General features: G+C 48.3%; 1 protein-coding gene across 1 annotated transcript in view; it reads right to left on the reverse strand.

The window, feature by feature from the left end:
• Nucleotides 1-7,488: 7,488 nt before the first annotated feature.
• LOC142571894 (uncharacterized) overlaps nt 7,489-27,241 on the reverse strand; it is a 118,192-nt gene continuing 98,439 nt past the window's right edge. The window contains exon 7 of the mRNA XM_075680579.1: nt 7,489-17,394. Within this exon, the coding sequence (XP_075536694.1) occupies nt 17,279-17,394 (116 nt within the window). The 3' untranslated portion in view covers nt 7,489-17,278. The remainder of the gene's footprint in view (nt 17,395-27,241) is intronic.

Genomic DNA, 27,241 nt, shown 5'->3' on the forward strand with positions numbered 1-27,241 from the left:
AAGTTTTAAGAAAATTGAGATATACATTGATTTTCTTGGCACCTTGCACAAGTCGTGTCATTCATTGATCTCGCGGAAACTCGTTAAAGCGAGAAATCACGAGAAACTGTCCGTCAGGCTTCACACAATAAGTCGTTTTTACAATGACAGCTTATTTGATTATAGCCCAGAAAAATATAATCAATTCAACAGTATAGATGACACGAGCATAAAAGCGTCTGAGCAGTGTCCGAACGGCCTCTTTTAAGTTTAAGTCATGTTATACCAATTTTAGAAACATTTGCAGTGCGTACGTCAAGTTGCCATGACAGAATAAAAATTATTATCGCGCAATTGATTAGGTTCTCAACATCTCACTTCTTCGGGCCACAGAGCATAGTCAGAACAGACAGACCCTATGCAAGATTCTTTTGCGACTCGTCTCGCCTAAGGCGATCGTTGTTCATTACAGCAATGATAAACTATGCCAACGATAACAACAGCGATAACAAAGATTACATAGCTCTATATATACCGAAATACAAGCTGTGCTCGTGATGAACAACACAATACCCAAGGTAGCACACACAAAAAGAGTATTGGGAACTGATACATTGAGTCGCAGGCTACTCGGATGACGTCACATCGTGCGCTTACTCGGAAACGCTGTCTGATGACCACAGCGTCCGTTTCTGAAAGGATTTTCTCATCGGTCTAAATGTCGGTCTATCATTTTACAATGATCAACAAGATGTTTCTTTTGAGTGCAGTGAAGTTCAACGAAATATAAAGCCAGTATCACGTAGCAAATGTCAGAAAACACGTTTCAGTTACGCGTAAAAGATAAACCCACGTTTTTTTATGCGATACCGTTAATGCTGTGCCGACAGCTTAACGGTAGTAGCAATGGGTGCTGGCATATATTAAAACTTTTTTTTCATCTTGCGCAAACCGCAAATAAAGAAAAGTTGCATGCAACGGAAAAAAAAGGAGAAAAAGAAGTAACATTGTTGTGTATAGGCCAGGCATCCAGCGCGCTGCAGTGAGATTGCTGCAGCCACAATAGCGATGAGCTGCAAAGAATAGCAGCTATAGTTAATCAATGCCCGTCTGAGTTTTGTAAGGCAGTCGACGGTATATAGTGACCCGTCTCTGGCTGCTTCTTGCATTTCGCGTGTACGTAACTCCGCTAAAGATATTGTAAAGTTTGAAGGGACATACTAAAACAGGGAATGAGCATTACGTTACAGACTGGCAGGTTAGATTTCCGCAATACCCGATAGGCCAGTCTCAGCGTGCTCTGGAGCATCCTAAACCAGACAAAGCGCAACTATACGAAGAAGAAGAAAAAAAGAAAGGATAGGCGGTGACGCCAGCGTGAAATTCCCGCACCAGCTTCCTGTGACGTCACGGATTTCGACAGCGTCTATCATGGGCAAGTTTTATTCGTTTGTAAGTCAAGAAACATCAATGTGCGTCCGAAAGTGAGCAATGACTAGAGCTGGCACCAGACATTTTGCGAATTCTTTTTTTCTGCATAAAGCTAAGCCTAAACGCGCGAAATCGCAGCGCAAAATCCGTGACGTTTTTCGGCGCGAATTTCAATAAGGAAAACGCCCAGTCAAAAATTTCCACCGTTATGCCGTTACAAAATAACGTTTTGAAAGGATACTGCACCAGTCTAAGCCGACTTAAGTGTTGTTCTTTAGCGTCCCCCTTTAAGCAAATAACTTCGAGGAGGCACTAAGAACGTTACACTACGCAGCTTGAAACATAGCGCTCTTCGCGAACATGCACAGTGGTCACACGCATGCACACACACGGACAAAAAGAAACCAATGGACCTTCGCGACTGAAAGAAGAAAGCAAAACTTTCAATCCTCGCAAGTTGGCTAAATTACACTCGACCACCGTCCGCGAACTTGCTCACCGTGGACCCTGCGAAAAATCGACGAGCCGCTCGGGCTACAAAAATATCAGCCGCTAATATTTGCGCTCTTTCCTTGCCGGCGAACCAAACTCCTCGGTAATATAGAACCACTCGCACTCGTGTACTATAGTATATATATACAGCGGAAGTCCCTATCCCCGGTGTGCAAGAGCCTTCCTTCAAGGGTTAGGTATCGACGTCACATTTTCTCTTTCTCTCCTCACACACGCCACGCGCCCCAGATGCACGTGAACGCATTAGTCTTACTTTATTATTCAAGAGCAAAGAAAGAGACGGTGCGGACTTTCTTCGAAAAGCAGCTCTCTTGCAAAGCGACACATCCGAAACGAGGTGTGGTGAAATACATTCCCTGAAGGCCCAACTCTGCCGCGGCGCTTGCGATATAGCTCGTCAGTGCATTAAACTCAAAACTTCTATAGAAGACTGTCGAACGGTCACTCCTGGGGCCAGACACTTTATTTCAAGAGACAAACTTGGAGTAAGTTGGTTATTCGTGTTTAACAGCTTTTCCTTTAAGCACTTACAGTCCAAGATGACGCATAAAAGCAAGATACACGGAGCGCTTCGCGTGCTTCGCGTGCTTCGCGACCATTACGTCCTTGCTTGCCATTGCTAAACAAAAGAAGTCATTCCACTTCATTTTTATACAGTCAACAGCACTACGGATGGATACTGCCAGCGCTGCAAATCTTTTGCTCATCTCTAAAAAGCCAAGTATGCATACTATATCGCGCAGGATAATAAGCATCAAATTTGAACGCAAGATGCCGATGTCCTCCATTACAACACGGAGAGGATGCCTAAGGTAGATGCAGCGAATGCAAGCTGCGATCAATAATGTCACGAATGACTTTCTCCTCTTAATTTGCTGACAACCGACGGACTAGAAATAGCCGATCTTTTGAACAAGAATAGACGTGCTATCTTGGACACCGGACCAAAAAAGCACACGAAAAAAAAAAAACTAATAAAGTTGGAAGATGATTCAACCTCAATTTGAAGTCGATCAAAGGCAATGTCTTCCTGACCGAGTTGAGGGTGAGAGTGGGGAGGAGTCTCTGCGCAGGACACTAAATCCCGTCACGCCTCTCTTTCAGCGATGTAGGAGGAGCGTCGGATTGCGTAAATATTTTGACGGCACAATCTTCGAGATAGGCTCACGTTTTTACACTGCGCACACTCATGGGAACGGTCTAGATTTTTAGACAGCACGGCATTTTCGGGATCCGCATACATTTTTTTAGATACATATACCAACGCAAACGGCCCACATTCGCTTAGACTACGCTACCTGCGATATCGGTCCACATTTTTGAGACTGCACTACCTTCGGGATTGGGCCCCGGAAAAAGCTAGAAATCCAGATACCCGATGCGTAAAAGTGATGGTAACTCGCTAAGAATGACTTCGCATTAAAAAAAAAAAAAAAAAAAGAAAGCCGGCACGTCTGTCGAGAAGGACACAAAGCGTGCATCTTCGGGGACGTTATATATTTAGCTCATGCGCGACGTGAGGCGGTACAAATTCTGTTCGAAAAAGCAGTCCGTGCGACATTGTCATTCTTACGCCGTGAAGCGTATACTTCAGAGCACACACACACACACACACAAAAGGAAAAGCCGCTTTCAGCAGGAAAAAGCGCTGCCAGGAAGAAAAGACAAAGAAACTGGCACAGGCAGAGAAAGAAAAAAAAAAGCAGTAAATCGCGAGCTCGCCGTTCGGGTCCCTTTGCGTCATCCCTAATTTGACTCGCACAGCAAGCCCGCTTCACTCGGATCGATACCTTTTCCCTTCCACACAAAAGCGGTGTGAAAAGCGTGGCTTCCATTATGGCTTTCTGCGGGGAACCGCTCCTCTTCTTTCGTGGCCACCCGTCTTGTGATCGCGTACATATATCCACCTACATTGACGTGCTTGAAGGTGCGCGGCGAAGTCCGTAGAAATAATCTCTCCAGGGAGCGCCCCTGATCCGCCATTTACTGCTGTTTACTCCCATTTTACTCTTTTTTTTCCCTAGAAGTGGTTCTTGTTATTTTTCTCCCTCGCTGCTTCGAGCTACCTCTGACGAAGAGAGATAGGCTTTCCCGAGAGTATCTTATGTATAGTATACGAAGTTTTCCTCACAACGGGCTTTAGTGCTCTCTGGAAACATGTGAGTGCTAATAGCAGAAGCAGAGACCATACTGCTACCGTGCGGTGTTTTCTATGCATAATACAATGACTTGGTTGCAGTCGACGGCGTTCTTTCTTTTTTCTTCTCTTTAGTTTACGGGGAATAGCATCAGAGTTTCCGGAGGAAAGTACTCCGCTGTGGGAACGCGCTGCGCGATGGCTTGCATATTAGAAGCGAGTTGCTGACTCAGCCACATGACATACCGCATACGCATTTTTATGTAGTAGTCGTATTTTTCGCCAAGAAGCACACACACAAAAAAAGTTAAAATAATTTTCTTTTACATTTCCCATATTGCCCAGATTGCATTGCTCATTGTCTGGTGTTCAGAACATCGTCATATAGAAACCGGCGTACATGCGGGATATTACGCCAACTATATGCTAACTTCTGGATCGTTCTTTTTTTACTTCCCCTGCATGATGTCTCTTGTTTACTTTTTCGTGCTGCATTGACCAGCTAGTATATGCATACATCAAACAATTTTTTTTTCCCGAGTGCGTCTGATTCTATCGATTCTACAGCCGCCTGGTTCACGCTGTGCGAGTCTTCCGGTACCTTCGATGAAGAATGGTGCATGTTCTATCATGGTGCAGTTATCCTTTCATGCCGTACCGAATGCATGTGCACATTCAAGCGCAGTAGGAGCAAGCAGTAACGGTATCCTAAAATTCATTACAGCGTAAATAAAGAATTTAGGTACTCTTTATAAAGAGTACCTAAATATAGACGAACGCGCAACGACCAGCAGTGAGGAAACTTCTCAAAATGACCAGATTTTTTTTTTTTGATTGACTAGCCTTAATTGGAAGCAGGCAAATGGCACTTTTGCAGAGGGATCAACACAATGCACCGGCGGAAACAGCGAGAATATGGTTTTTGCACGCAAGTCAATTTAGTACATACAACCCAAATAATCCAAATAAATCTAATCCAATCCGCAATCCAAACAAATCGGATTTAGTAATTCGCCTATATCTAAGCAAAGCGATGTGATATTTTTGATGTAATACACGATTCAAAGTAACTAAACGAGGAGCGAAGGAACCGCTTGCGTGTCATAAGTATAACGTAAACGGAAACACGTCACGGAAAAGCCGCCAAGCGGCAGGAGTGGTTCCTCAAAAGTTTCGCCACAGAACTAAAGAAAATTAAAGAGCGCTGACCACAACAGCAAGTTTTAAAGAATATAAACAAACTTTACAAGCTCACATCAGTGCTTTTAAACAGTACGATTTTACTTTGTTCTCTCGGCGTAATAGGAAAGAACTGCAGCAAGAAAAAAACCGGCAGAAAAACAAAAACAAAAAAGACAGTAAAACCATTTTTATGGAACAGTAGGGTGAACTAAAACGCCACAGTGGACCTTACGAAAACATGAGCTTCGGCTTTTGTTCAAACCTAAACGTGAGGCCCCCCGTAATGTTCAGTGGCGCGACTTCACGAGAATATCTGAAATTTCGAAGCGTTTATTATTATTATTATTATTAAGGTGAAATGAGGTTTCGATGTCGAACAATGGTGACGGCTACTCTTTTTCACATATATCAGCGATAGAAAGAAACAAGGTTCAGTCGACAATGTGCCATGTGCAAGAATTTCTGTCTTGTTTTGTCTGGCAAGCAGATGCAGCGATAGTGCGTTCCTAATTAGTTCGGAAACAGAACAGTAATTATATCATATTGTAAGACAAGAACATAAAGACACAGCTCAATTTTCTATACCGGGCATTTCGCGTAACTTGAACCGAGGATTAAAAAAAAAAAAGAAAGAAGCGGTAACCCGCAGCCGGGTGAAACCAACGAGATATTGTCTTCCGTCGTGTGGCGCTCCTCGGGCGCATATTTTATATTACGCTTTATCAACTAATTAACTAACACGAATCATGAAGTAATAATATTATTCGCTTTAGAGGCAAGTACGTTTTGTTACGTTGTAGAGGGGATTCATGAACGACCGATGCAGTCTTTTGCGGCAACGCACCCCCTGCGTGGTGCTTCTTTCTGGCATCCAAGAAAGACTGCGAAACACGAACAAATAAAGACGTGACTGCGCTCGCGTGCTATCGTATTGCAGCGCCCACGTAAACGAGTACCACCGTCTCTGATAAACGGCAGCCACTATCCGTTTTCGCTCGAAACGCACGTAGCAAAAAAAAAAAAAAAAAAAAAAAAACACTGGATCGGTTGTTTCTGAACCCCATTTACAACGTAACGAAACCCACTTGAACCTAAGGCTGATATTAACGGTATTTCGTAATTCACATTAGTTATTTAACCATTTAAGCGGAATACATACATTATATATATATATACACACACACACACACACACACACACACACACACACACACACACACACACACACACACACACACACACACACACACACACACACACACACACACACACACACACACACACACACACACACACACACACACACACACACACACACACACACACACATTATATATATATAGCCTCTGCGGAGCGCAACATGACATCAGAAATATGTCGTTGCTTTCACGGCAGCTGCAGTTTACCGCTTAATTTCTTTTTAATCCTTGGTTCAAGTTACGTGAAACACGTGCGTACCCGCGATATACCTGCAAGACCATGAGCCCGACAGACTGCGCTCTCGCTACCGCGGTGGGTGGCAAAGTGGATGCTGCACAGGTTAACCTCTCTGGCTTCAATCTTGTCCCCCATGACGCAACTGCGAAGAACGAGTAAAGGAATGCCGATAAGTGTTACCGTCTCGCTCGAAATGAAGAAATACCTTCTCCCATTCGACGCCGGCAACGGGCTTGGCAAAGCTCACTCGAAGACAAAGGCTGTTAGTAGTACATTGTTGGCTGTTATATGGGTGTTACATAACATGTCGAACTACACGTGCGTGTGCTCCTCCATCGGCACGACATTATCGGCAGTCCGTGGGGCATTGCCCTCGCCGCAACGATCGATATTCCATCAAGGGTTCGACATATAAAGAAAAGAATGTTCGCTGGAAGTTCGCGTGGCCAGTCCTCGCGGCGGAAACATAGGGGGTGCAGTCACTGACCAGAGACGTGACGCGGACGAGTGGGAAAGGAAAGGGTAAGATAAGGCGGCGGGTAGATCGACGTTTTGAAACCATCGCGAATTGCTTAGTTCGCGACGATCGGGTCTGTAGGCTTCAACGCGCTTAGACAAGACTCATCTGATTGTGAGCGTAGATGCTGAGTGAAGTCTACTTCATCTTAAGCGAAAGCGAAAGACATCCGCGCCATCTAACCCGTTGATGGTATTGAGTACTTTTCTGTTCTACCTTATTTTGAGCAGGCCTGCAACGGTCACGTTTCCTCAGCGTTGCTGTAACTTGCGCTTTCTTATTTATTTATTTGTTTTCTATAGCTTCCAGTTGATCGTCACTGGCCAAGCACACTGTCTATAATAATCGGCAGAGAAGGTTCGTTTCTGCACATCAGACAGAGGATGGCTCGTCGTTCTTTGACGTCGACGACGGGTCGCACACAAGCGCGGCGAGGAATGAGGAGGCGACCTCTTTTCAGACTGCCGGTCGCGTTATTAATCGCCATTCTTCCGGCGTGATGACAAGCCGGGATCGATTGCATCGACAACACAGGCGCGGCGAGCCAAGGGAAAAGGACCCCCGAAAGAGGAATCTATTCACCTCGCGATCCTGCCTCGCCGTTCAGTCGAGCGAACGGCGCCTTCTGTGGCCGTGAACCTCGCTATGCACACACAAACACGCGTGGAGGACGATATATAACGTGGAACGCACTGCCTGGCCCGATGGCACGACTTTTGTCCAGTCAGTTTGCCTAAACCGTACAGCTGAGGCAGAGATCAAGCACGGTTCCGGTTAAAGCGCGGAGTCAATGGGAAAGTTTGCTGTATTCGCTGCTGGTTTGCTAAGCGTATACAATGAAGGCAGATGTAAGACCCTATTACGATCGACGCACAGTTTCGTGATCTTTCCGAAAAGGGAAAGTTTAATTTACCTACGCGAACGACATACTTCAGGCGCCCGCATGTGCTCGAACAGGCCAAGCGAAAGGGTTCTCGAGACGAATGTAAATATAATTATACCCGCGGCGTTGAGGGATAAGCATAATGAGAAACAACTTTTATTAGTTGTCTCCTACGCATATCTTCCTCATCCTTTATCCAGCCATGTAAACGAGTCTGAAGTTCAGCAGCTTTCCCGTTTAATTATACGCTGATGGGCTGCTGCCCGAATAGAAAGCACACAGAAAACCTTAAGACTCAGCTTTCGATGGTAATGCCTCCCGCCCCAAACTTTCCACCATTAAAGAAAAAGAAAGAATACACAAGCACTACCTTTCAAGTAAGCACAGTCATTGAAGCGAAATCGGAGAGCCCTACAAGCACGTCCAAAACCATAAAGTGTCACATATTAGTATAGTATTGTCAGCCCTCATCAAAAGTCATTTGCCATCTTAACAGGTGGCCAATCAATTTATAACGGAGGCCGGCCAGCCTTTCTCTACGCACGGTCAAGACATTCCATAAGTCATTTCTTAGGGATTTCGTTCAGTGTATTAGCGCATACAAAAAGGCTACGTAGGACAGCCACAGCTTGTCAGCTGCATACAAAAATAGCCAGCGCTCTCACTCTTTTAAGCATAACGCGCGCTCGCGTTAACTACTGCGCATTGCATATGGAGGCACTGCTTCGTATACGTTCCGTACATCGACAAGTGCACACCTTAAAAGCGCCACGAACGAGGTTGCTTGCAGTTTATGCTGCTGCATATTCTCGAATAACCTCCTCTCCTCTTCTACACTATTATTATAACGTGTTTCTACGAGCAGGACACCCAACGAATTCGTGTTTGCCAGCGATTGTTGCATCCACTTGTGTTGTGCGTGGAGATCTATACGGATAGGTCCGGTGTGTTCCGAGCCCGCGAAACTATAAAAAAGGCGTCGACACACCTCCGCGACGTCAGGGGGCACGAATTTGATACGTCAAAGAAAGGCTGCGTTCCAGGTCGGCTACCTGGAATGTCTCTGTGACACCAGGCGAAGCCGTCTTGACACCACATCTGCCGCAATAAGGAAATGCACGCGACGCCTCTGACGAGAACTGCTACTTACGAATGGCACAGATGGCGAATTGAATCATCGCTTGAGGTCTGTATACACGCTGACTCGCGAACAGAGAGCAAGAGAAACCGGCGTGGTAACAACGACAAACAGACACCGAACGTGCCGCCAGAGCGGCGTTTTTTGCACAGTGCGCTGTGCACGAATACGTGTACACGTCCAAGGATATAGCCTCCGTTATGGTCCGAGGGCGCCGCCGCTGACCTTCAGGTGTTGCATTACCGGATTAAACCGATTATCGCGAGACGGTCCCGCTCTATATGGCGCCGAAGTCTCAGTGAGCGTAGGATGTCCACACGTGAATTCAGGCGGGCACTTAGACACCCTACACGCGTGAGAAAGATGCAATGGCACAGACAATATCACGAGGGGAAAAAGAAAATTACGCTCGATGGAGCCAGCCATGTGCGAGACTGGGAGGCAATAGCCAACAGACTGCGGCATTCGCCTGCTATTAATACTGAAACAGGTTGCGGAGAGCAGGAGCACGGGGCTCGCGCACTCGCCTTCCACAGTCCCAAAAGCACGTGCCTCCGCGGCGCCGCGAAATTATCTACCCTTAGATAAACGTCATAGAAGGCGTGGAGGTAGGTTAACAGCTACCTATAGCACGACGTAGAAGTGTGGCAAGCGCAATAACGTCATTCGCGAGGCAAAGCTGCGCCTATGGAGGCCTGCACGTCTTCAAGAAGAACGCCGTCGGTGAGTCGGCGATCATGATGTGCAATAAATAGATATAACGCTCACCACACTCGAGTTGAACAGCAGGCAGTGTTCTGCAGTCATCGCTAAAACGTGGCTGCTAGTGTTTTCGGCCTCGTGGCGCTGTCGACGTGAGGGACTGTACACGTGAATGTGTCGAGTGATACCACAGCGAGCAAGATCACGCATATTTGGTGCGCACTCTTACATCGGTGCATAGCAAGAGTCGCGCCACTTTGAGCACGCCGTCAAGTCACGTGACCTGTACTCCTGGCTCCCGCCGTGCGCGAGCCATTTCTGCAGTACACCAACGGCGCAACGACACGTGCAAGAAAACCAGAACGCCTTCACGTGGCCACCCAACGCAACATACGTTTTCGCATGTACTATACGCAGTATACATTATGACGCGGCTATCGCAAACACTGACAATGACGTCACCTGTTATGGAAATGACGAAAGTGAGAACGGTTACGTGAATACACATTGAACGGTGTGAAACGGCATTTTACTGAAAAAGTGTGAGCGAGATCTAATGATGGGCAAGGGCGAATGTAGACAGATTAACTTCTCTTCATATAAAGGTTGCGCAGGCATTCTTCTCATCGCTTTATTAGTTCTCTTTCTTTTCGCCTTTCTCAGTTAGTCGTGTCCCGTGAGAACGTGCTAAACCCTGTACCACTGAGCCGAGTGAGCACCGCGCTTCAAACAACGCGCGATGCGGCCATTTTAAGGGAGTGAGGGCGTAAGTCTGCGCGGCGCTGGTGCGATTGTTCAAGTGACAGCACGTGGCCGCCATACGTGACAGCATGGCCGCTTTCAATTGCTCTGGCAGGTGCGTTCTCTTGAGTGAAACGGTGCAAGCAGGCGCAGGAATGCGGCGTTAAATGGCGAAAACACACGGCGAGCGGCACGTGAAAGCGCTTTTGCCTGTACAAGTGGGATTAAGCGTGAGGGTCCTTCGCGCGAGAGCTTGTCTCACTGCCAGACGCCGGGCATTTGGCTGCCCGGGCAGAAAGAGGTGTTAGAATGGGTGAACGCATCAACCTCATTAAGCCGAGCGGCAGCCTTTCCCCTGTAGAGCTACGGCGACAGTCGCTTGCCGCATTTCTTCCTCGGTCCACTGCTGCACGTCAATGCTATTAATGCGATTAGCATTCTTCGGGTATTTCGCACACTTACCGGGGGCAGCCTATCTATCTAGCTATGCCGCTAAATGTTTTCCCGCTAACTTGAATATTCCGTGATCCTTTAAATTTATCCGATGCCCGGCGCAATCGAACACGAGTCATGCGCATACTTTACGGCGGCGTCGCCAGATGGCGCAGAGTGTGCATAAGAATCGCGATAAAACGCTGAATAATGTTTCGACGTTTGCAATACAGTATGCCGCTACATTTATTCAACGCTATAATCGCATTAACGTCGACATTCGTCATGAGATGGGTTCTGCTGAATTTTTTTCCCCCTCGAGTGTGTCTTTTCTAAACGCACAATAGGCAATACACAGAATTCCATAAGTGGGCGCTTCTCTTCACATCTCGTCTGACCTTACCAATATGGCAGACCTCGACCTATAGAATCGTACGTAAGGAGTGCGTCGTCGGGTAGACCGGGGTGTCACCATTCCTGTCCACCTACGGCTCTAGCGCCACCCATGTTTTTGCAGAGGGCCTCTGAGTTTCTTCAGTGCAGGAGGTCAGCCATATTGGCTAGGCAAATGCTGCGCGGGAAAACACGCGCACAGAACTTCGCATGTTATCTACCGTCGCCGTGTATATACCTGGGAGCGCTCGTCAAACAAATCTGCCTTGGAGTACGCCGAAAAAGACGACCTACTCATCAACAGTCCCCGAGTGTTTTTTTTTTCTCTCTGTCTCTCGCTAAGATGAACGTGTGTGCCGCCTCACTTGGTACTTTCGCCGACGTTGCCGCGGTATACCTCAAAGTGGCTATGGCGTCGCGCTGCTGAGCTCGCGGTCGCGGTTGCGCACACGGCCGCGGCCGCCGCATTTCGATGGATGGCAAAATGCAACACTCGTGTACTCAGGCTTAGGTGCACGGCAAAGTGCTCCACGGGTGATCAAACTAAAGCCGGAGTTCCCAAATACGGCGTGCCTTACAATAAGATCATGCTTTGGTACCTAAAATCCTGGCATTATTTTCTTTTTATGTCGCACCTGCTCATTGAGTTCGTTCATGGTACGCGTTTAATACCGCTAGCCGTAGCATTCTTTTCACTCAATCCTAACCTTAAAAAAATCATTCAAAAATCAGTTATAGCTAAACGTCAGACGTGCCTATTAAGGCTTTCGTTCCTCATCTTTGTGTTTCGCGCGCTTACGCACAGATGGGACACAAGATCGTGTGGTATTGATCGCACACAGGCGCGACAGCCAGCACTGTCGAGGAGGCTTTTAAACAGCGGAACAAAAGTCAGCCCATATGTGACTGCCTGCATACATACAGCAGTCGCCAAGCAATTTCGTGTTTTGATCACGTGTACAGTGTCAATATAATCATATTTCGGCGGGCCGTACCTCTTTCGCCAGCTCTTTGTAAAGTTATATTATAAAAAGCAATCCATTTGGAAAAGTATAGGCGCCTAAATTTCCATCTATGCTTCCGCTGGCAAAAGTATGCAAAAAAAAAAAAAAGAACGCTGCGACAGCCTGTTAACACGAATAATAAACCCGAATGCAAGTTGCAAGGCCGTGACGATCGATTTGCTGCGAAAACAATGACAGCGGCACTGCGAAACTCACACAAGACCCGGCTTGTGTATACATAATATTTCATCCGTAGTCTGTTTGTTAACGGATCCCGTGGCATAACAAAAGGACGCCAAAGCGCTGCCGCCGTGGTCGTTCGAACTCTGAAATTCAATTACGCTATAACGTATAATGACAGCGCTCAAACTATCTGTCCGCCGGCCACTGTATAATCTAGCTCTCTCTATATATATGTAATAACGCTTTCACGTGCCTCACTATTTCCCAAACATTCGTCGACTGTGCTTTGTCATGCAAAAGACACCAGCCAACACTGGGTGATTACCATGCAGTACGAAAGAACAGCAACAAGCGAATTGCAATACAGGAGGCTAAGTATACTATTATACTCCATTAAAGGGCCCCTCACCAGGTCTGCCCATTTTGAGCTGACAAGCGCAGAGCATACAATGCGCGCCGACAGTCGTGTTTGCAAATAATTACATCGCTAGCGTCGCGAAAAGGTCTGAAATTTGAATCCGAACGCCATTTTTTCCCTTCTCCACGGGGCCGCTCCGCTCCAAGCCGGACGGTGACGTACTCGGGTCCGCAGTGCGACGTCGCTCGTGGTGACACGTGACTTGGAGAATTATTTAAGGCGCCATCTGGTTATTTGTGTGATCTATTGCTTGAATTGACGAATCGAAGTTTAGAGAAATAATAAAACACACAAACGGAATGTCTGCGTGTTTTTTTTTTTGTTTTGTTTTACTTCGCACCGAAGCAAGAGAGATGTACTTCTGCTTCGTCTACTTGTTCCCACGGTCGTGCAGTCACGTGCGCAGGTACCGAAACTACGCCATTTTCTACCGTGTTGCAGCGCGTGATCATGCTCTGCGATCCACTTGTTCTGCCTCAGTATTCGTGTAGCACTGAATAATACCGCTAGTGATGTGTCCTTGTGCACCGCGCGCAAAATCGTGCGCTGCGCGAACGAGACAACAGCTCGCGCGCGATGCTGTCAGCGGAAGTGCGTATCGCCGAAAAAAGAAAGCGAGGACAAAAAGAAATGAAGGCGGGGCCTGTGACGTATGCGTCATGCGATCCTCGAGGTACGGTATGGAAGAACGCAGGGAAGGAACTTCGCGTGCGGAGGCTAGACGGGGCGAGTGGAGAGAGCGTCTTGCTTGGCACTGGAGCGCGCCTGCTGAAAGCATGGGTTCGCGGCACTGAAATATTTCTACCTCGGCCATTAATAGAGTGTTTTAGTTGAGCGTGTTTACGCTCCGCTAAGCAGTTAAGCGGAGCGGAAGCGCGAATGCGCATGCGCCGTCCGCTTAGCCGTAAGCGGGATAGCGGAGCGAGGAACACGGTCCGCTTAGAAGCTGCCTGAGCGGAGCGTGCCGCACTTTGGCTAGCGTTGGCGTCAGAACGGATTGGATTGGATGCAGAAAGCAAGCGCGCTGGCTAACACGTGGCGTTCCCCAAGACGGCGCTTTATTTTACATTGGCAAAATGGACCGGTAACGCATTACAAGCGCACGTCTAGATACTTCATGGAGAAATAAGTTATATATATACACATACACGTTTTACTGTATAAGAGTGATAATAAAGTGTTTTTATTTTCTTGCATTAGCCTGAATTTAGCCAGGGGGCGCTGCAACTACGAAAGGTCCGCTCCGCTGCGCTTAACGTATAGCTAAGACGTGAAAATCGCTCGCCGCTCCGCTGTGGCTTAGCGGGGCAGCTCGGAGCGGAGCGTACCGTAAAGACGCTCAACTAAAACACTCTATTGAGCCGATTTGAAAATTTTTTTTTTTTTGCGACAGAACGCTCCCTAGAGGACACGTAACAGCTTGCAGCGTATGACCAAAATTTTCTATGAGGCTTGCAAGCGGGCTTTCACATGCTGCATCGGGCTCACGCCTTCACGTTAAAGCACGCTTTGCAGTGACGAGAGGAAGACAAGCCTTATATAGCGTGTTCCAGCTAAAGTTAGCCATGCTGTTGAACGAAGAAAGAAAGAGAGAAACACGGTGCAAGATACGAGACCTGGTGTTCTGTTTCAAGACCTGTAAAAACCGAACACCGTACGTTTTGTAATTGTATCTTGCACCGTATTTTTTTTTCTCAGTCGTTTCGTTATTTTTCGTCGAATGCATTGTGTGCGTTCCACTGACGTATGACGTAGGCGAAATGCGACGGTCGCCTTCCGTCTATATATAATTATACTTCCAAGGAGGCTTTTCAATGCAACCCACATGCTGGCGAATTCTTTCGGCGAAGGTATACAACTAAGTGCACGAACGCCGCTGCCAGGCGTTCGAGCAATCGCAAACGGCGAGCGCATTATATACACCTGAGTTGGCAAATATTGATTCGAGCACCTGTTTCATTCACTGGGGCGTTATATCGAGGGAGGTACGCCCCGATCCATACGAGTACACAGAGGCACTGCGTACTAACCGTACCTCGTGAAACGGTGTCGATGCTGCACCTTGCCCGCGGTGAGATGAATGCATTTTCGATCCGCGGCTCCAGATCTGTTGCAGACGCATTGGTTGTTTTCGCTTCACCGGATCAAAATTTCGTGCCTATACTGTCTAAACTCGGCTGTAGACGACGAGCGCGGTATGTTGGCGCCATCGTACAGATAACCAGCACTGCCGAGTCAGTATATATACGCTTCCGCACGTACACTTTCTCGCCTTATCAACACTGGGCAGGTGGCGTGGCTACTTATAATGCAAGGATTCTCGCAGGCAAACCCGGAACTGCGGGCCCACTTCTAATCGGACGTCACAGATTCGACGCAGCTCCTTTATACTCCAGGCGTCAATGATTAAGAATGCAGCAACCACTGCAGTGCAACAACATAGGTAACATTTCCATCGCATTTTTTTAACGCGAAGAGATGAGAGAGAACTTTTAGCATGCGAGCGAATGATACCTTGTGCACAGTGCGCATGCGTGCATCGCAACGAAAAGTGAACGGCACGCTCACGCGGCCAGCACGCTGTTCGCACGTAACTGCGCCGTTCTCGCCTAGTTCGAGACATCGCGAGACTCCTCGTTAAAGAATGGAAATGGCGGCGTCAAAGGAGAGCCGCAGCAAGTGGCTCCAGCTTTCGGTTTACCTACACGTGCACTCTGGTGCATTAAAAGCGCTGTCTTGATCGCACTGTCCAAAAAGCGCTTGCGTTGTACGCAGTACCCAAATTCTGTAATGTCATTTACTGTGACAAAAACAGTCCGAAGATGGGACAGTTAGCGCAACGAACAGACACGGCGACGCGCCGTAATGTGTCCTCGCATCAGAGGCAGGATCGACCTCGTAGAGTTTGTCTTCTACGCGCTCATATTTTTGTCTCTTTTACAGAATCCGTCACGTAGGCTAGCCCGTGGTCTAACCACTGCGGACCGATAGTCTCAAACACGCTACAGAGCGGAAAGCACGCTGTGGAAAGGACCGGCACCTCGGCTCGATCAATTTGAAACAGTTTTTACTGTTGCCCGATGGCACGCCGATTTACGCTGCGCAACTGTGCTCCACAAGAACATAAACGAAGCACGATACTCGGATCGAAACTCTTTGTCACGCTATAACTCGTATAGGCCTCGCGCATTTGGGCTTCAAACACGCCGAGCAACAGTTTCCTGCGGCGCGTCGCCTTCAAGTTCCCGTCGGTTTAATAACCAGCGCAAGCGTCAGAGCACAGAATCGCGTGTTCTGTTCGCCCATCGCTTACGCGGAGGCCAAGTGAAGCATGACTAGACAAAGACAACCTCGAACGAGGCCTGAGGCGTCAACTTGAAGCGCCATGTTCGTCCACGTTTCTCAGTGCTCGGTTTGGCAGGCGCGAGCGCCACGACGACGACGCAGGCCCTCGCGCGCCGCTAATTGTTTGTTAATTAAACGCTAACTATACCGGCGTTGACTCAAACTCGACGCGCGTGTTTGTGACCATGCAGTCATCGGTCGGTGCGACGATGAGAGAGCGAGCAGGTGCTGAAGGCGCTCTCGACCAGCACCTGGCGACAGCGGTCGATATACGAGGTTATAGCGCCACGGACACTTTGCCGCGAATACGTCGGCTAAGACCTTATACCAACCACAAGGGCGAGCACATTCCGGGAAATACGTGACACAGCGATGGAGATCGTACACTCGCGTATACGACTCCGGTATCGTTTTTTTTTTTTTTTTCACGAAAGGAAGAACGACATTAAAGAACAAAACGGTTTCTACGGCAATCGCGCACGCAGGGCATTGAGACGGAGCCTTCGAGTACAGAAACGATCAACAAAGAACGAATTCACGGTTCGTACGTCGGGACTACCTGGGCGTTTCCGTATTCCGACGGGGGCAGAGTTTATGGCCGCGAAAAGGAAGCAGCGCATACAATGACACCAGGGCCGCACGTACAATTCAACTACCAGAGGCAGCGGTGACACATACAGAAAGAGATGCGCAAGCCGACCTTCTTGGGAGCCGCGGTAAAAGACAACGGCGCAGCGCGCCGAGAAGACGACGGCTGCAGAGCGGACCGGCACAGTTGATGACGATACAGTGAATTAGCCGGCGGCCACGGCGGCCAGCCGGCCGGCAACCCTGTCGGCGGCTTCAAGGCGGCGCCTGCCTCCGGACGACGCACAGACATCCGGTGCGAAGGCAGCGGGTCACGGCAGCCCGGATGCGGGAGTACCAGGGCCCGGCGGCCTTCTTCAGTGCCGTGTTCTCTGCGAGTGCGAAACGACAGAATTAACGGAGCACGGAACCTCGATTATAGGTTCACAGCAGAACGCTGACTGCGCAGTAAACAAAGCAAGACAAGACGTGCAGCCATGGCACGTGTAACGATGTGAATGCAACTATAATCGTAGAAGATAGACAACTATAATAATGGTATTTCCCTGGTTTCGTTGTCTGTTGACTTTGTATTGTTCTAACTAGCAAAACATCGAGCCCCCCAGATTCCGTTTTTTTATTCTCGTCCTCTGTACAGCGAGCGTCACGACTTCGGCAGCCTCGATGCCATGAGGTATTAGCATGGGAGGGTTTATTAGCCAGTTGCCTGCTCCCAATCCTGCCTGCTACCCGTGACGCCTATACGCCTTGAGTGGCGCTTGCTAATAGCACTCTGAAAGGTAGACATAGAAGTCTTAAGGAAGAAAAAAAAAAGATTAAGGAGGTGTATACAAAGTACTCAAATTGTTCTCGAGCTTCTTTGTTAACCTCCAAGTTTCTGCCCGATATGTTAGTACCAGTAGAATGCAGCGATTGTACACTTTGCAGCGACAGTGGTAAGCTCCCAATCAGGATTTGGTAATGCCTGCCGTATATGCACTCCAACTCATTTTTGTACTTCTGCAATGGCAAATTCGGCAAATCGTCGTTTTCGCCCTATAGACCATGGGTGAATTTACCATGGGCGCCCCAATGCGCCGTCTCATCCAATTACCGTCGCCTATTAGTAGTCGTTAAACGTTAAGAAACAGGAAGAGAGCGGCGCGCATCAGAGAGCAAACGCGGATAGCCGATATTCTAGTTGACATGAAAAACAAACAAACAAAAACATTGAGCTGGGCAGGGTCATGTAATGCCAAGCGTAGACAGCTGGTGCACCATTAGAGTTACAGAAATGGGTGCCAAGGGAAGGGAAGCGTAGTCGAGGACGGCAGAAGATTAGGTCGGGTGAAGAAATTAATAAACTTACAGGCGCAAGTTGGAATCAGCTAGCGCAAGACACGGGTAATTGGAGATCGCTGGCAATGGACTTCGTCCTGCAGTGGACATGTGATGATGGTGATGATGAGAAATGCGCAGTGGCGTAGCAACAGGGGGGGGCCGGGGGGCCGTGGGCCCCGGGTGCAAGGGGCCAGTGAGGGGGGGGGGGTGTCATACATCTGAAGACACCTCTCTTTCCGCCGGCTACACCCGGGGAGTGGAGTGACAGAAGGCCTATGGGCCCCGGGTGCCAGACGACCTAGCTACGCCACTGGAAATGCGAGACCGAAAAGCATGTATAGCATACTTGATAACTGAAGCACACTAGGTGACTATTTGAGACCGCCCCGTTTCAAAGGGGGCGTCACTAAGTCATCGTCGTCGCCGTCGCAGGTATATCTAGAACACTACATCAATATCCAAGAAAGTGCACCGCCGCCGCGGAGGCTCAATGGTAAAGCATCGCACGCGCAATGCGGAGGATGTGAGTTCTGCTTCCATCTGCGGCAAAATGTCTTTTCGTCATCTTCCATTTTCCTTTTCCTGATTAACTAAAGAGAACAGTTACTTTCCCCAATGCTTTCCTAGGTTTATTTGTCTGTTGCCTTCATTTAGTTTCAAAAAAAAAAAAAAAAACCTGAGCCTCTTGGTTTAGCTTGTATGCTCGCTCAAGATGAACACAAAAGTCTGAGAAAGCCGCCTTTACAAAAAGAAAAACAGAAGAGAGCGAGAGACAGAGAGAGAAAGAGAAAGATGGGGGAGTGGTTGTTAAATGCGGGGATCGTGGAGCAGAACGATAGCGCTAAGAAAAGCAGTCTAAAATCTGCGCTTATAGATAACCGCCCTCTAGGATTCACCGAGTCTAATTAGTGCTATTAATGAGCTTGGCTGTACGGTGATCTCACAAGCAGGATTCAGCAGAGTGACATGGTCGAAAACCAGAAAGGTATAAACGCTGCCGTTGAAAGATCGGTACCCGGCCCTGACTTCCTTTCTTTACAAGTTCAGCCTTAATACCAAATATAATATGGCAACAAGCGAGAAGCCTCTATGCACGTTTCAAAAAGGGCAGTTCGCCCCATGTCGCCGTGCTGAATGCCTGAATGCTGGTCTGTGGTAAGCACGCAATGACAAACTGACCTTTTACGCGTTTCCAACATCGCATGTGAATTCTGGCTCTACGGCATGAAAGAAGAGAATGTGCATGCAGGCAAGAGCGAAGATCGTGTCAACGCAACGCATTCCTTCGCAACATTCCATTTAATTCACACTGTTTTTCGGTCGATATGATTTTTTTTTTCATGACACTGCAAATGGCGGACAGTGCTTTTCGGATGCTTTGAAATCCGCCCTTTCTCTAAATGAGCATGATTTGCAGGTTACTTTGTTGTATCATGGTTGCCCAGGTATCTTGGACAACCAAACTGGACGTCGCTTCGATGCGATTTTATTGTAGTATCACTTCTACCACTGAAGCGCCATGAAGAGTCAAGGTCCAAGCAGCACGTTGCTGCCGCAATAGCGTTATCATTCAAGCAAAGGTGCGCCTTTTTACTGTTAATTTCTCGAGGCACGTGAGCGACGACAATGAACGATTCGCAAAATTCCGTAAGCAGGCTTTCCTACACACCCATCTTGCCATAACCAAGACGGCCGTGTTCCTGACAGTAAGAGACTGTTAAAGCTGAGACGAGCATTTAGAAAGCTTGAACGGCACAGGGAGGGACAAAAATAACGACGTCACCAGCCCGCATATTGACACCTTAATTACGATTCTAGTCCAAGGTCTGCCATGTTGGCTAGGTAAAACGTTGTGTGCGGAGAAGCGCACCTGCGGGTTTTAGCAAACCGTCGTTTCACTAGCACCACTGAAGCAATCGTGACAAAGCTACAGTGCTGGCAGCTGTCCAGTTTTCTTATTAGCAGCCTTCAGGTGACACCTTAGCAGACGACGCGTGCACCTACTGGTTAGCAGATGTGACGCAAATCGCAGCACATCGCCTCGGAGATCGGCGTACAGCGGGCGCTGTCATGCCGAGGAGCCGCGCTGGTGCTCAACAGTCTATAAGCTCTGCTCCTGGCGCATTACAGCCGGAACCGGCTGCTGCACAATTAAAATCCAAATTTACACACTCAACTTTCTATAGTGTGTGTGTACATGTTCCCATACAAAGGGCCACTAACGTTCTAATACCGTCTGTCCCAGCTAACGTTAGCCAGGCTGATCAAACATTAAAGGATGTAAAGAACGCGGTGCAAGATACGAACAAAAAGCATACGGTGTTCAGTCGTCAGCGGTCTGGACCGGAAACCAGAGGTATTAAAATAGTACCTTTCACCGTGTTTTTTTTTTAAACTTCTTGTTTCTTGTAACTGCTTGGCTAACACTAGCTGGATCACCCTATACGTCATTTTCGGCGAGTGGTAGAGGCGACGTTTACCTTCGCTTAGAGATAAGAGCCTTCCATTTCCGCGAGATTTTCGTGACGCATTCGTAATTTTCATTTCAAACACAACATTCTGCGCAGAGGCCGCTGGATGTATGTACACTACCTGAAACTACACTATAGCCTTTTAGCGGTCCAAAATTTGGTAGCTGTTGGCCACGACCTGAACCTCTTTGTATACCGTGAACACAGGATCACGGTACGCAAGCGCATTTTACATTCTGGCCCATGTGAATTGTTGTCGCAGCGGCCGGGAGTCGAACCCGCGACCTCGTGCTCAGCAGCAAAACGCAACAGCGATTTAGAAGCTACCGCGGCGGATGAGAGATTTTAATGGAGAATTGAATAAATTTCTTAATTTTACTCAGCGAATTAATTGCGCAAAATTTATATCGCGTCCCGTATAAAGGTCGCCTGAAATACAAACGACATAAGATAGAGAACAAACGTTTCGCTCTATGCACCGCAAAGTGCACGTATATTTACTACATACCGTCTCGCGCAGACGATCGCTCGGAATGGACGTCGAGATTGAACATTGAGGATCAATTTCAGTTTACTCCGCAAAGCGCGCAGGCGGGGCGATAGCACCCTTTCCGCTACATGGGAGACGGAGCTAAATATAAATGCGGTCGTTTGTCCAGGACGTTCAGATCGACGGGAGTGGAAGCTTAACGACGATGAAACCGAAGGTTAAACGAACGCTGTTCTGCTCCCAGCGAAACTTACGTAATACCCTCCGAACGATCCTTCGAAAACCGCTATTTTGAAGTTTCAGAACGTGTTTCAGAAGAAGAAACGAAATACCGATAAGAAAAAGAGGGACGCGCAAACGGTTTTTAAACAAGGAACAGCTTAACGCTCGCGATCTTCGCGTGTTCATTGTAAGATAAACCTAGAAATGTCGTCTATATAGCAGATCGTGTCTTACTCAGCCTTCCGAGGCAAGCGCTACAACGTAACCGTATACACGAAGGCGATTTAAGAGTATAGGGATAACCGTGGGGATACAGGGGTGAGGAGGTTTTGTCATAGTAGAAAGGTGAAGTGTGAGAGTCCTTTCGCGTCCAGGCTATGGCGGACAGCAAATTGTGTTCGACGCCACTGCCGTTGCCATATACGCGCGTTCAATGCGCAAGGAAAACGGTTCCTCGAGCAGTATCGATTTCTCGTCCAAGCGAACACATGTCAGCGGTGTTGCGTTATACGCGTATAAGCGCGCCGGCAAATCTACACGGATCCTCGTGCGAGAAGAACAACAAGAAATGCGTATATATGTCGGTGTATAAGGAGGCGTCGCATATATCCATTCTGAGCAGAATCGAGTAGGACGTCTGAGGTTTCGAAATCGCGAACCTGTTGCGGACGGGCCCTTCGCTCGACGACAGATAGCCGGCATACAGATGTGAATCGAGGTCTGCAGCAAAATGAAGAAGCCTCGAGTCGGTCAGGACATAGCCACGGAGTTATATATACTCTCTCTCATCAAATCCGTGCAGTACAGTCGAACTTAGAGGGCGAAGAAAAAAAGGAGCGCTTTATGCAACGGGACACGTAACAGTATACGGCACGCACGAAAGCTGACAACAGCGCTACAGAAAAGGACATGCAGCAGACGGTGCACATAAGCTGTTTGCTTATATATTGGCTGCTGCGATCGAAAGAGTGGGGCAGAGTGTAGCTCGGCTACGCCATTTTCCCATTATCTGTGTTCTGCAGCAAGAAATAAGTTAACAATGCTAAAGAAAAGAGTCAACGATGGTTACGACACTCCATAACGCGAAATTTGAGCGCTGATATTTAGGTGTTTTCAATTCCACTGGCTGCTTCGCTCACTGACCAGAAAGAAAGCGCGAAAGCGGGAACGCGTGGCTTCACGTGGAGCGCATTCTCTAGGGGCGACGGCGCAGGCGAAGTGGCGCATGCGCGCTGGGTCCGAAACCCACGTCAGCGCTTTGTGTTCATACATATATGGTACCGGTGGATACGCTCGCAACGTGCTTTAGTAATGACGTCATCAGCAACTGGAGACGGCGCACTAAAGCCCCCGAATAATTACGGCGCACGCTACTATGGCGCCATCTCGTAGAGGGTCGCCGCCGTGGAGCACATGTCGTGCGGCACTCCGCTTTCCTCCTCGCGCTTCTCGCTATCGCCGTCTTTCACACTCCGCTCGTTCGTTCTGCCGGTTACGCCGACGCCGTGGCTGACGCTCAACACAGGAACGGGCGCCTGAGAGCTGCGCTCTTAAAAATTTCGAGGACGTTTAAGCTTCGCCTTTAAAGGGGTTGGGACACCAAATTTTGAGGCTATAAAAAGTATGTTGTAGGCTGCTTCCATATGCAAGGACACCCACGAGGTATTGGACGCTGCAAACATTTCAAAATAATTTTAATTCAGCTCCAAAAAGTCATTAAAAGCTCCTTCTCGTGGTCGACACCCAAGCGCGGCAGTTATGACGTCACAGCGGAGGAACGAAAATATTGACGTCATAGTACACTAGCACAAAAACGTGACGTATGCTGAGTAGCGATGAAATGCCGATTAGGGAGCCTGCTGAGCCGAGCGACCAAGCATAGCCTCCACTATGACCGAGCTACAGGCATATAGAAATCCTTTCTTAATGCAAAGAAGGGGTAAGGCGTGCAGACACGGGCACAGGAGGAAAGAAGTGGACAACATGAACGCCGCACGGCGGCCCGCGAACGGCAAACTGCGTGCGGCGAGTTGCCGTGCGGACGGGCCTTTTTACACGTTGAGTGTAACACTATAGCCGGCCGACTCCGATATGGACCAGGATATGTGGCGTTCATGTTGTCCGCTTCTCTCCTCGCATAGTTCGGCAGCTCGGAGCGGTCTCTCGTTCGCTTGGCCTTTCTCAATGTGAAGGCCCGTCCACGTTACCGGCGCGGAAACTCGCCGTACGCCGTTTGCCGTTCGCGGACCCCCGTGCGACGGTGGTTTTGCTCGCGAACGGCGAGATTTCCTTGCCGCAGAGAGGACGGGCCTGGGAACCATTTGTGCGGCAGGCGTACGGCGAAGCGGCCAATCAGCGACCGAGGAGCGGTCACTCTGGCACCGACGGCAGCCTCACCGCCTCTGATCGTTCGGCGCCGCCGATATCGTCGCTAGGCCTTTTCCGGTTTACTTCAAAGCTAAAGCTTACGGAGCTTCGGAAAGAATTACGGACTCTCACAAGCCGCAATATTTTCTTACCGCTGTTGTCGCTCTTCGCAATAATTATAATAATCGCGACATTCACTTCGAATCGCCAGTTCTTTACCTCTGCTGGCAGAGCACGGGTATGCGCGAGCAGACGACGCAGCATAGTTTTACGTCACTATTTTTGTGACCCACGTGACCAAGCCGTGTTGCGTTTCCTCTCCTATGACGTCATAGCATCACCCGGAGCCAAGAAACCGAAACCGAAATTTCTCGGTATAATAACGCTATTATTAAATTATTTATCGGGTATATATGAATTCCGTGGTGTGTATCGTGCTTCCTGAAGCAGTACGCAACGCTTGAATTGAAGAACGCATGAACGAAAATTTTCATGTCTCCACCCCTTTAAGAGTGGAACGCCACAACAATCAAAGGTCCCCAACTGCTTGTAACGGTCCCGACTGCTAGTAACGCTTCCCGGCAACCGCACCTTTCTTGCGGACACGCGGAGGCGAGCGCCACCTGGACGGTGGTGCAAGAAACCGAGCAGGTCGCGTCGCTCTATGAATGGTAGAAACGCTGGAAACAGGGTTTGTGTTTGAGTTTCCACCTAAAATAATTATGTTTTCAGGTATATTCAAATTACAATCCTACGCTATCATGTTTGTAGGTTGTGTTTAGGTCGTACTTTACGATTTTTCTGACTCATTTTACTTGGACTAATTCAGTTAGTTCAGCAAGGCCTCTGCGCCACGCGGCGGGCCTGCGTGTTTGTGGTTAAACCGTAATTATTTTTCGCGAGACGACGTCCGACGCCGACACCAGACTTTTCACGACACGGGGCCATTAAGGCTATCACGTCACAAAGAAGACAGTTTCACCCGAAGGAGGAAATTGACTTTTTTTGTCTAATAAGGATATTGCATGCATGCTGGGAGCGATATAGAACCCATTGCGGTAGCCCACTGGCTCTGGCGTTGCGCTGCTGAGTTAGAGGTCGCGGGTTCAATTCCCGCCGCGGTGGCCCCATTCCGTTGGGGGCAGATGATAAAAAAGAAAAAAAAAAGACGCTCGTGTAACGTGCATTGGGTGCGTGTTAAGGAAACCCAGGTGGGCAAAATTAATGCGGAGTGCCCCACTATACAGCCTGCCTCATATTCAGATCGCCGGTCTCGGCCCGTAGAAAATTTCCTTGAATTTCTCTTACAGCGATATAGCAAGGTTTACCGTCGCTCTCAAGCTCCTCGGACGGTGTTCTATAACTAATCGTTATATAACTATAACTAACTAATATAACTATAACTAAAACTAAACTCGACGCAGCAAGCGGGGTTAAGAGTTTATGCAGCAGAAACAGCGCCCTGGTAGCTGCTATACACACAGGCGTCTCACAACGATGGCACAAGGGAGATCGCAATCACTGGCGCTGCAGACGCCGCACCTCGGTGGTGCACTAGATCAGATCAAAGACCGAAGAAACACCGTCGGCGCTTGTATACAGCTTGAAGAAGTTTACTGGCCGTTCCTTTCGGACCACTGCATGAATACCGTTGGCATGAAGCGCGGTCCATGGGCTCATGCACCAGCACGCTGGAACACGATAACTGGCGTTCCAGAGCGGCCGTGTTCACAGTAACGTTGGCCTTGGTGCACGGGGTATCAGCGGCTCAGTAGAGAACGCTGCAAGTCTGTGTGCGCACAACGCCCGTGATGATAATGAAAAACTTTATTTATCCCTCTTTAAAGGGAAGGGGGCAACAAAATAGAGGGTGGGGGGAGGAACTACTTTAAGTAGGCCTCCTCTATCCTCCCAGCCCACTCCAGGATGGCCTCCTGAAGGTCGGGCCTCGAGCTGCGCAAGGCAGCCTCCCACTGCTCCTCACTAGATATAATTTGCTCGAGGAAATGGGGAAGGGGTGCCATCAGTGAGAGGCAGACTGCTGCTCTGGCTACGCTGCAGAGCCGACGGAGCCGAGCGCTCATGTTGCGCCCACTTTGCTCCACCGTTTTAACGCGACAGCGTTAAGGAGCTCGTGTCGCAGAAAAGCCGGTGTCGTCGGCGTCGGTGTCGTTGGCTGTGAGCGATAAATCCCGGCAGGGACTTCATGAATAAAAAACAACTTGCAAGATGGGCTGGGTGGGAATCGAGCCAGCGTCTCCGGAGTGTGAGACGGACACGCTACCACTCAGCCACGAGCTCGATGCTTCAAAGCGGTACAAAAGCGCCTCTAGTGAATGCGGTGTTGCCTTAGAAACGAGCCGTAGAAAGTTACACTGCGGTGTATATCAGTAATTATGAACATGTAACTTACAGAAGTCGCAGTTACACGAGTAGCGAAGTGCGTTTCCGCTACATTTTTGTAGCCAAATGCAGTGCGCGTCTCCCGCGTCTCTGGAGACATTCTAACATTCTGCGCTTATGCGGCGTCAATAGCGTGACAGCGACGACGGCGCGAGCGCGGGCCTAGAGTATCCGTATAGTTACTATCGTCATAAGGTTAATAAATACTATTGCTATGGCACAGATAAATGCGATGACCATAGCAACCGCGCGCGTCGTCTGCCCTGTTCTAAAGCGCCGTTATTAGTCGTGCGTTGTCTGCTGCATATACCGGCTGCTTCAGCGAACACTTTCATAAATATTTTTCAATTGCCTGTGACAGGTAGCACGATTATAGTCCATGAGCTGGTCTACACGAAGAGGCGGACATTACTTGCACAATGAAATTGAAATTCTCAATCGACTAATTAACAAAAACTTCACGAATTAAGTTTTCACACAATTACCTTAAACAAATTTATGCCGGAGAGTTCGCAAGGTGGATCAACTTGGAATCAATTCTCAGGATGACACCAGCTTTGAGATATTAATTCCAGAACTTTTCCGAGAAATGCAGTGCTGTTCCAGTTACTTTTGTGATTCAATGCAATAAACGACGTTTTGCTAAGAAAATAAGAGGAATGACAGTGAATCCTTACCGCAAGTGCGACGCCGCGTATATGGTGTCATCCACACAATTCTTTTCAATTGTACATGTCTTGTAGTCTCACCCGATAAAATTTGTAAATCGCAATATATGCCATAAGATAATTAGGTAAAATCTCAATTAGTGAATTTTATGTTAATTAGTCGATAGTGCATTTCAACTTTTTATTGCACAAGTAATGTCCGCCTCTTCGTATTGACCAGCTCATGGACTCATTGCTCATGGACAGGCAAATTTTAAAAAAGTTTGGAAGTGTTCGC

This window comes from Dermacentor variabilis, chromosome 2, assembly GCF_050947875.1.
Source record: "Dermacentor variabilis isolate Ectoservices chromosome 2, ASM5094787v1, whole genome shotgun sequence".
Taxonomy (NCBI): domain Eukaryota; kingdom Metazoa; phylum Arthropoda; class Arachnida; order Ixodida; family Ixodidae; genus Dermacentor; species Dermacentor variabilis.